The 11,741-nt window shown below is 45.0% G+C and overlaps 1 protein-coding gene across 1 annotated transcript; it reads right to left on the minus strand.

The window, feature by feature from the left end:
* Positions 1–1,767: 1,767 nt before the first annotated feature.
* Positions 1,768–11,487, minus strand: LOC141100537 (uncharacterized). The gene is made up of 2 exons (XM_073589097.1): positions 11,392–11,487; positions 1,768–5,261 (listed from the first exon to the last, which is right to left on the minus strand). Exons 1-2 carry the CDS (start codon positions 11,485–11,487, stop codon positions 3,690–3,692), a joined length of 1,668 nt encoding a protein of 555 aa, XP_073445198.1. The 3' UTR covers positions 1,768–3,689.
* Positions 11,488–11,741: the final 254 nt, after the last annotated feature.

Below are 11,741 nucleotides of genomic sequence, written 5' to 3' on the forward strand. Positions count from 1 at the left end.
AGTTCATCAGACCTCACTGGTGAAGGGAAAAATGAACTCACAACAGGATCCCATCTGTGTCTCCCCACTATTCTAACAATGGACGCTCTCTCCGCGATCATTTCCTCCTCTATACGGTTATTATGGGGAATGACACTGTGATGACTTTTCTTCTGGAAGAGACACAGATCACATGTGACTAATATTGCAGTGTGAATAGAAACTTATATTTCCGGTATTTTTCTGCCCTTACATTGTGGGTTATGAGGTGTTTGGGGCTTGTTTTTTGTTCCACCCTTTTCCCTTTGTTGTTATCTTTCCAGTTGGTAATTGGGATTCTAATATAAGCCCATATATCCCGGGAAGTGTCAGGTGCTGGGATCTCATTATATTATTAATAACAATTTCATTCCCGATTATTCCCGTCATTTATTGCTCGTTACATTCTCTCTATATAATAACAGATTCCTCTTTGTTACACGTCCTAATACTGATCATTTATATCTCTATATTGTAGAGGAAACATTTCTAGGAGTGTATACACTTCACCACAAACACTTCCCATAGATTTTATTATCATCACTGTTATTAAGCTGCTTTTCTCTTTATATCTTTACCATATCACTGTTTATTCCCTTTTCTTACCCGTTGCACAGTTGCGCTCTCACTGGTCACTTGGTGGGGTCACATTTGGCACTTTTCACATGCAGTTTTGTTTCCAGACCCCCCTCACTATCACTTTACCTGATTGATCACTACCAGATGGCTCTATGCAGCATTATTCATCTTGGTCTTACCAACAGGTTTTCATCCTGAACCTCCTGCTTCACTGGGGATGCTGAACTCTCGCGTGGTGTGGCCTAGTCCGGTCTCCATGGCGACGAGTCCATCCAGTGTCATTCCGGTCACTCCTCTTCGGTGTGACACCATCCAATCAGAGGTGCCTGGAGGCAGAGTTACCCGGGATGGCGTGTGACGCTGTTTCCTGGATCCCGCACGTGACACACCACCCGGGGGCGTCACAGATTCATGTACCCACGTGGGGTATACTCGCTCCCTGTGACCTCTGATTGGCATTTGCCCCAGGTCGCTCGGTTTGCACCAATAAGCCATCAGGGGACTGTCCCAACCACTATTAGGTGTCACGCCAACATTTTACTCTGATGGCACTTTTGCACATGGCCACTAGATGGAGCTACAACATTTGACATTTGCCTGAATTTTTATATCTACACATGGTTTACACAAATTATATTTTCTTGTGGTAACTCTATACTATTTATCATTAGAATCTGTGTATTTCTGTAATTATCTGTATGTATACATGATTGATTACCACTTCTGGCTCTGTAAAAACAATCCCCTTTAACCCCTTTCCGACACCGGGTGTAAATATACTTCCTCCCTTTGATGTGGGCTCCGGCGGTGAGCCGACATCTTTTCCGGCACGTCAGCTATTTTGAACAGCTGCCATTTGCCCCGAACAACCTCTGACAGCGGCATTTAATGCGCACTTCCAGCAAGTGCACCGGAAATCCCGCCCATCGGTGACCCCGTCACAGGATCATGGGTCACCGATGGGTTGGCATGACAACCAGAGGTCTCCAGCAGACCTCTATGCTTGTCACTGCCGGAATACTATGAACTCCACTCACTAGCCAAAACCGCACGGACCAGGGATCGTCCCGCCGATCTCCCGCTCTCCTTTTAACATGGGCAAAACGCTACTCAGACAACACAGGGTGAGGGTAACACAGTGTGGCCATGCTTTATTCTACCACAGAACAGGCAGATAACACATAGAACACGAAGAAAAGATGAGGTGGCACTCACCAGTGTAAAAAGTCTGTTCTTTATTGATCAAGCAGTTCACAGCATGTCCTCAGGGAGATGGAGTATGCGAGTGACGACGGCCATTTTGCGCTTCTGCGGGTCCACACTTTCTTTACTTGGTGTGCACCCGAAGTGTCCGGTTACATGAGCTCATCATGGCTAACTGAGCAGTATCGCACCGAGCACATGTGGCGGCCGTGATTTCCCTGCCGTGCAGTTTATCTCTTTGTATGCTAACACATAGAACAGTCCCAGAAAAATACCCAAGATGGGGAACATTACAGAGTCTCACCCTTCCACTGACCCGCCAGGATAATAGCAGCTGTGACTACAGATCTTCCAGGGTCGCAACTCCACCTGTGGCACACACACACAGGGGGTAATGACAAGCATAGGAAATTGACAGTCCATACAAGGTACAAGGCCAGTTGATCCGAGGATCACAACCTGTCTCCAAACGTATCCATGGTTCAGCAATGGTCAGTGGAGCAGATCTGTATTCTTCCAACCGAGGCTGAAAACCCCTAGGTTGTTTCCTATAGAATGATAGATCCGTGTCCCTTGTGATGATGTTGTGGCTGCTGTCCTGTCTCTTGTCCTTTCGGCTTACACAAACAAAAGTCTGTTTTCTTGACCAACCAGAAATCAACACATACATTTAAAGCCAACATACAGATAACATTCTATTATTCTTCGTTTGCTAAAAAATATTCATCTGGTTAATTAAGATACAATGCTGTAAGTCTTCACAATGCCAAAAGTAAAAAAAAGTTTTTAAAAATGTTAAAAAAATATAAAAGTTCAAATCACCCCTCTTTCAAAATACAGCAATAAAAAAATCAAACATACACATACTTGTTATAGCCGCGTTCAGAATCGCCCGATCTATCACTATAAAAAAGAATTAACCCGATCGCTAAATGGCGTAACGAGAAAAAAGGTCAAAACGCCAGAATTACTTTTTTTGGTTGCCGCAACGTTGCATTAAAATGCAATAACGGCCGATCACAAGATCGTATCTGCATCAAAATGGTCTCCATTAAAAACATCAGCTCGGCAAGTAAAAAATAAGCCCTCACCCAATGCGAGATCATAAAAAATGGAGACGCGACGGGTATCGGAAAATGGTGCAATTCTTTTATACTTTACCTAATAAAGAGGAGTTATTTTTACTGATACAGTGGGTATGGAAAGTATTCAGACCCCTTTATATTTTTCACTCTTTGTTTCATTGCCGCCATTTGGTAAATTCAAAATCATACTATCTATTCCTGACACTGGAGTGGCTTATAAGCTTCCGAAGTAAATAGTTTGAGGTCTGGGATCTGCCAATATGGGGCTAGTTTTCTGACTGTTTCGAATAACATGATACATGATACATGATTTTAGTTTTTTTTGTCTAGTCTTGCTTGAATATAGGTCAATATTAAATAGTCTCCTGATGAGTCGCCTTTGGTGAGGACGATGAAGCCCGTAGAAATGAGAGGCTTGGAGAGTGAGTGTTTATACGTCACCTCACCCGATATATTGAACTGTGGGGTATATGTTTTTTTCTATTAGTCACCTTCTGACTAACCTTCAGAGGGTGAATTATGGGTATAGTTTTACATTTGGAATTAATAAAGTTTAGTTTTATGTCAGCAAACATGAGGAATGACAGGAGACAACCCATTTAAGAAGATTCAGTTTGGGTTAAAACTACTCCGACACTATGAATATAAAAAAGTCTTCTCCCCTATGTGACGACTCTGATGTTTATTAACAGATGATTTCCAAGTAAAATATTTCCAACATTAAGAAAATGAAAAAGGCTTCACTTCTGTGTGCCTGCTCTGATGGCGATCAAGGAGCGCTTTGTGGTTAAAATATTTCCCACATTAACAGGAAAAAGGCTTCTCCTCTGTGTGAGTTCTCTGGTGCTTAACACAATTTGATTTATTGTTAAAACATTTGCCACATTCTGAACATGAAAAAGGCTTCTCCCCTGTGTGAATTCTCTGATGGCGATCAAGACTTATTTTCCATTTAAAGTCTTTCCCACATACTGAACATGAATATGGCTTCTCTGCTGTGTGAATTATCTGATGTTTAACAAGACTTGAATTATGAGTAAAACATTTCCCACATTCTGAACAGGAAAAAGGCTCCTCCCCTGTGTGGGTTCTTTGATGGCTATCAAGACTTATTTTCCATTTAAAATATTTCCCACATTCTGAACATGAATATGGCTTCTCTGCTGTGTGAATTCTCTGATGTTTAACAAGATTTGGTTTCTGAGTAAAACGTTTCCCACATTCTGAACATGAAAAAGGCTTCTCTCCTGTGTGGGTTCTTTGGTGTTCATCAAGATTCCCTTTGTAGTTAAAAGATTTGCCACATTCTGAACAGGAAAAAGGCTTCTCCCCTGTGTGAGTTCTTTGGTGATTAACCAAATCTGATTTCCGGTTAAAATATTTCCCACATTCTGAACAGGAAAAAGGCTTCTCCTCTGTGTGAGTTCTCTGATGGCGATCAAAATCTATTTTCCATTTAAAACATTTCCCACATTCTGAACATAAAAAAGGCTTCTCCCCTGTGTGAGTTCTCTGGTGCTTAACACAACCTGATTTATTGTTAAAACATTTCCCACATTCTGAACATGAAAAAGGCTTCTCCCCTGTGTGAGTTCTTTGGTGAATAACAAAATGTGATTTACGTGCAAAACATTTCCCACATTCTGAACAAGAAAAAGGCTTCTCCCCTGTGTGGATTCTCTGGTGATTAACACAATCTGATTTATTGTTAAAACATTTCCCACATTCTGAACATGAAAAAGGCTTCTCCCCTGTGTGAGTTCTCCTGTGGGTAACAAATTGTGATTTCTGTGCAAAACATTTCCCACATTCTGAACAGGAAAAAGGCTTCTCCCCTGTGTGATTTCTTTGGTGGGTAACAAACTGTGATTTATGTGCAAAACATTTTCCACATTCTGAACATGAAAAAGGTTTCTCCCCTGTGTGAGTTCTCTGGTGGGTAACAAAAGTTGATTTCTGTGCAAAATATTTCCCACATTCTGAACAGGAAAAAAGCTTCTCCCCTGTGTGAGTTCTCTGGTGGGTAACAAAAGTTGATTTCTTTGCAAAACATTTCCCACATTCTAAACATGAAAAAGGTTTTTCTCCAGTGTGAATTCTCTGGTGATGAACACAATCGGATTTATTGTTAAAACATTTCCCACATTCTGAACATGAAAAAGGTTTCTCCCCTGTGTGAGTTCTCTGGTGGGTAACAAAAGTTGATTTCTGTGCAAAATATTTCCCACATTCTGAACAGGAAAAAGGCTTCTCCCCTGTATGAGTTCTCTGGTGGGTAACAAAAGTTGATTTCTTTGCAAAACATTTCCCACATTCTGAACAGGAAAAAGGCTTCTCCCCTGTGTGAGTTCTCTGGTGGGTAACAAATGTTGATTTCTTTGTAAAACATTTTCCGCACTCTCAGCCTCCTATATATCATACAGACCGCACTCTCAGCCTCCAATATATCATACAGACCACACTCTCAGCCTCCAATATATCATACAGACCGCACTCTCAGCCTCCTATATATCATACAGACCGCACTCTCAGCCTCCAATATATCATACAGACCACACTCTCAGCCTCCAATATATCATACAGACCACACTCTCAGCCTCCAATATATCATACAGACCGCACTCTCAGCCTCCTATATATCGAACAGACCGCACTCTCAGCCTCCTATATATCATACAGACCGCACTCTCAGCCTCCAATATATCATACAGACCACACTCTCAGCCTCCAATATATCATACAGACCGCACTCTCAGCCTCCTATATATCGAACAGACCGCACTCTCAGCCTCCTATATATCATACAGACCGCACTCTCAGCCTCCTATATATCGAACAGACCGCACTCTCAGCCTCCTATATATCATACAGACCGCACTCTCAGCCTCCAATATATCATACAGACCGCACTCTCAGCCTCCAATATATCATACAGACCGCACTCTCAGCCTCCTATATATCGTAAAGACCGCACCCTCAGCCTCCAATATATCATACAGACCGCACTCTCAGCCTCCAATATATCATACAGACCGCACTCTCAGCCTCCAATATATCGTACAGACCGCACTCTCAGCCTCCAATATATCGTACAGACCGCACTCTCAGCCTCCAATATATCGTACAGACCGCACTCTCAGCCTCCAATATATCATACAGACCGCACTCTCAGCCTCCTATATATCGTAAAGACCGCACCCTCAGCCTCCAATATATCATACAGACCGCACTCTCAGCCTCCAATATATCGTACAGACCGCACTCTCAGCCTCCTATATATCGTACAGACCGCACTCTCAGCCTCCAATATATCGTACAGACCGCACTCTCAGCCTCCAATATATCGTACAGACCGCACTCTCAGCCTCCAATATATCGTACAGACCGCACTCTCAGCCTCCAATATATCGAACAGACCGCACTCTCAGCCTCCAATATATCGTACAGACCGCACTCTCAGCCTCCAATATATCGTACAGACCGCACTCTCAGCCTCCAATATATCGTACAGACCGCACTCTCAGCCTCCTATATATCGTAAAGACCGCACCCTCAGCCTCCAATATATCATACAGACCGCACTCTCAGCCTCCAATATATCATACAGACCGCACTCTCAGCCTCCAATATATCGTACAGACCGCACTCTCAGCCTCCAATATATCGTACAGACCGCACTCTCAGCCTCCTATATATCGTAAAGACCGCACCCTCAGCCTCCAATATATCATACAGGCCGCATTCTCAGCCTCCTATATATCGTACAGACCACACTCTCAGCCTCCAATATATCGTACAGACCGCACTCTCAGCCTCCTATATATCGTACAGACCGCACTCTCAGCCTCCAATATATCGTACATACCGCACTCAGCCTCCTTTCTATTGTACAGACCGCACTCTCAGCCTCCTATATATTATAAAGACCGCACTCTCAGCCTCCCATATATCGTACAGACCGCACTCTCAGCCTCCTATATATCGTACAGACCGCACTCTCAGCCTCCAATATATCGTACAGACCGCACTCTCAGCCTCCAATATATCGTACAGACCGCACTCTCAGCCTCCAATATATCGTACAGATCGCACTCTCAGCCTCCAATATATCGTACAGACCGCACTCTCAGCCTCCAATATATCATACAGACCGCACTCTCAGCCTCCTATATATCGTAAAGACCGCACCCTCAGCCTCCAATATATCATACAGACCGCACTCTCAGCCTCCAATATATCATACAGACCGCACTCTCAGCCTCCAATATATCGTACAGACCGCACTCTCAGCCTCCAATATATCGTACAGACCGCACTCTCAGCCTCCAATATATCGTACAGACCGCACTCTCAGCCTCCAATATATCATACAGACCGCACTCTCAGCCTCCAATATATCGTAAAGACCGCACTCTCAGCCTCCAATATATCGTACAGACCGCACTTTCAGCCTCCAATATATCGTACAGGCCGCATTCTCAGCCTCCTATATATCGTACAGACCACACTCTCAGCCTCCAATATATCGTACAGACCGCACTCTCAGCCTCCTATATATCGTACAGACCGCACTCTCAGCCTCCAATATATCGTACATACCGCACTCAGCCTCCTTTCTATTGTACAGACCGCACTCTCAGCCTCCTATATATTATAAAGACCGCACTCTCAGCCTCCCATATATCGTACAGACCGCACTCTCAGCCTCCTATATATCGTACAGACCGCACTCTCAGCCTCCTATATATCGTACAGACCGCACTCTCAGCCTCCTATATATCGTACAGACCGCACTCTCAGCCTCCTATATATCGTACAGACCGCACTCTCAGCCTCCTATATATCGTACAGACCGCACTCTCAGCCTCCTATATATCGTACAGACCGCACTCTCAGCCTCCTATATATCGTACAGACCGCACTCAGCCTCCTTTCTATCGTACAGACCGCACTCTCAGCCTCCTATATATCGAACAGACCGCACTCTCAGCCTCCAATATATCATACAGACCGCACTCAGCCTCCTATATATCGTAAAGACCGCACCCTCAGCCTCCAATATATCATACAGACCGCACTCTCAGCCTCCTATATATCATACAGACCGCACTCTCAGCCTCCAATATATCGTACAGACCGCACTCTCAGCCTCCTATATATCGTACAGACCGCACTCTCAGCCTCCTATATATCGTAAAGACCGCACCCTCAGCCTCCAATATATCATACAGACCGCACTCTCAGCCTCCTATATATCATACAGACCGCACTCTCAGCCTCCAATATATCGTACAGACCGCACTCTCAGCCTCCTATATATCGTACAGACCGCACTCTCAGCCTCCTATATATCGTAAAGACCGCACCCTCAGCCTCCAATATATCATACAGACCGCACTCTCAGCCTCCTATATATCGTACAGACCGCACTCTCAGCCTCCAATATATCGTACAGACCGCATTCTCAGCCTCCTATATATCATACAGACTGCACTCTCAGCCTCCAATATATCGTACAGACCGCACTCTCAGCCTCCTATATATCGAACAGACCGCACTCTCAGCCTCCAATATATCATACAGACCGCACTCTCAGCCTCCAATATATCATACAGACCGCACTCTCAGCCTCCTATATATCGAACAGACCGCACTCTCAGCCTCCTATATATCGAACAGACCGCACTCTCAGCCTCCTATATATCGTACAGACCGCACTCAGCCTCCTTTCTATTGTACAGACCGCACTCTCAGCCTCCTATATATCATACAGACTGTACTCTCAGCCTCCAATATATCGTACAGACCGCACTCTCAGCCTCCTATATATCATACAGACCGCACTCTCAGCCTCCTATATATCGTACAGACCGCACTCTCAGCCTCCTATATATCATACAGACTGTACTCTTGGCATCCTATATCACATACAGACTCAGTCTCCTATAATAGATACTTTCCATAAGTGTGGTATGTACAGTAAATAGGATGCCGATATTGCGGTATGTACGGAATATTGACCTCGTATATGACATACAGGCTGTTGGCCTCTTATTAGGCCTCCTAGGAGACATACAGACTGTCGGACTCCTATAAGACATAGAGACTGTCGGCCTCCTATTAGGCCCCTTATAAGACATACAGACTATCGGCCTCCTATGAGACATACAGACTGTCGTCTCCTATTAGGCCCCCTATAAGACATACAGACTGTCGCCATCTTAGATACTGTACAGACTGCACTCTCTGCCTATATACGGCATACAGGAGGATGATAGTGTGGTCTGTACGGTCGGTACACAGGCCTCATACGACATATTAGGCCATATAAGAGCGCGGTGTGTGTATCTTATATTGGAGGCACTGGCAGAGATTGTGATCGGTAATGCTGCATCATGTCATGTGTTTGAGCAGGGCCGGTTTTAGGCAAAGTGGGACCCTAGGCAAAGTTTAAAATGGGGCCCCAAATGCTAACATATTGCACATCACACAGAAGTAGTTCGATTGTATTTACATGTGCTGAGTTAAGGCTGCTAAATGAGTGTGATCGACAATATTGAAGTCGTTCAACACTTGTTTCCCGGCCTCTTTCCACCGTCTGAGAAAGAATGATGGGGACAGAACAATCCCTAATGGATCAATCTGTCCCCATACAGTATCATGTTATCAGCAGCACATCTACAGTTTACACCCCATAGTCCTCCATATAATATAATGTACCCCATAGTCCTCCATATAGTATAATACACCCCCTACAGTCCTCCATATAGTATAATATACTCCCCATAGTCCTCCATATAGTATAATACACCGCCATAGTCATCCATGTAGTACAATTCACTTCCCATAGTATAATGCACCCCATAGTTCTTCATATAGTATAATGTATTCCCCATAGTCCTTGATACAGTATAATGCAGCCACACCATAGAGCATAGTGCAGCCACCCCATAGAGCATAATGCAGCCACCCCAAAGAGTATAATGCAGCCCCGCCATACAATATAATGTAACCCCCATAGAATAAAATGCAGCCCCACTCTTACAGTTTAATGCAGCCACCCCTTAGAGCATAATGTAGCCACCCCAAAGAATATAATGTAACTCCCCATAGAATATAATATAGCCCACTAATATAGTATAATGCAGCCGCTCCATAGAATATATGGCAGCCCCTAATATAGTATAATGTAGCCCCTCCATAGAATACAGTGTAGCCCTCCTCATATAGTATAATACAGCCCCAATAGAATATAATGTAGCCCCCTCAAAAAATATAATAGAGCCCCCATACAATATAATCTAGCCCCACATAGACTATAATGCAGCCCCCCATAGAATACAATGTAGCCTCCTCATATAGTATAATGTAGCCCACTCAGAGTATGATGCGATCACCAAAATAGAATATAATATAATACAGCCCCCCATAGAATATAATGTAGCCCCGAATAGAATAGAATACAGCCCACCTCCCCATAGAATATAATGTATCCCCCTATATTATATAACACAGCCTCCCCCATAGGATATAATGTATAATGTACCCATCATGGTATATAACACAGTCACATAATATATAGCACAGCCACAAAGTATATAACACAGCCCCACAATGTATATAACACAGCCCCAAGTGGTATATAGCACAGCACCACATGGTATATGGCACAACCCCACATGGTATATAGTACAGCCCCACATGGTATACAGCACTGCACCACATGGTATACAGCACAGCCCCCATTGGTATACAGCACAGCCCCAGATGGTATACAGCACAGCACCATGGTATATAGCACAGCCCCACATTGGTATACAGCACAGCCCCCCACTGGTATACAGCACAGTCCCATATGGTATACAGCACAACACCATGGTATACAGCACCAAATGGTACACAGCATCAAATGGTATACAGCACTGCCCCATGGTATGCACCAGCTCTCCCTCCCCCCCCGAGAATGGCCCCACAGTCACTGTTACATTTAAAAAAACCAAAACACTCAACTCCTCGTGCCCGCACTGCTCCGGTATCCTGCTCTGCCTGGCACACAGTGAGTGCGCAATGAAGTGTCAGAGTCACAGCAGGGAATGATCATCCATCATTGCTATGAACTGTACCGGCATCTATGATGCCGGTATAGTTCAATGCGGTGGCGGGGGTAGTCGGCATGGGGGCTTTTATAGAACATAATACACATCCCTTTTATTTTTTCCTTTGTTTTCCATGACCCAGAAGTCCCCCATCCAGTTCCGGGTCAGCGGCTGCGGTGTATCGCGCATGCGCCACCAGCACTTCCCCTACCACCTGTACCTCAGCCTGTGTGCCCCGGAAGTCCAACTTTCACTTCCGGGGCAGAAAAATCTGTGTCAGTCAGCGCATGTGCCAGCTCGGCTTCATGCACCGGGCTGCATCCAGGATGCAGGCCTTACCGGAATGCTGCCCCCCACGCAACTGCTATGCTGGTCGGGGCCCGTGAAGCCCAGCTCCATCCCCGGGTCACCATTGGAACCCGTAAGAAGCTGTGTTCCCGCAGCTTCATGCAGCCGACGGCGCGTCTCCCGAGTGAGACCGGGCGGCCCTCCCCAGACCCAGCCATCGTGCCATCCACTAGATGAGGAGGGAGCCGTCAAATGGAAACTCCTCCAACGCTGCATCTGGACCACAGCCCCTGCCTTTCCCACAGACCCCGCACAGGCGACATGCATTGGCCCAGGTATGTGTTCTTGTAGGAGATTCTTCCTGTGGATGCCGTAGGAACAGGAAACCAACTGAGGAGGAGAGGCAGACCTCCCCTTTTATTTTCTGTAGGTTTCCTGTTCCTATGGGGTGGATCCCTCTCTCCAGTGGGTG

The sequence above is a fragment of the Dendrobates tinctorius genome, unplaced genomic scaffold (genome assembly GCF_039654945.1).
Source record: "Dendrobates tinctorius isolate UK_male_01 unplaced genomic scaffold, ASM3965494v1 ptg000106l, whole genome shotgun sequence".
Lineage (NCBI taxonomy): Eukaryota > Metazoa > Chordata > Amphibia > Anura > Dendrobatidae > Dendrobates > Dendrobates tinctorius.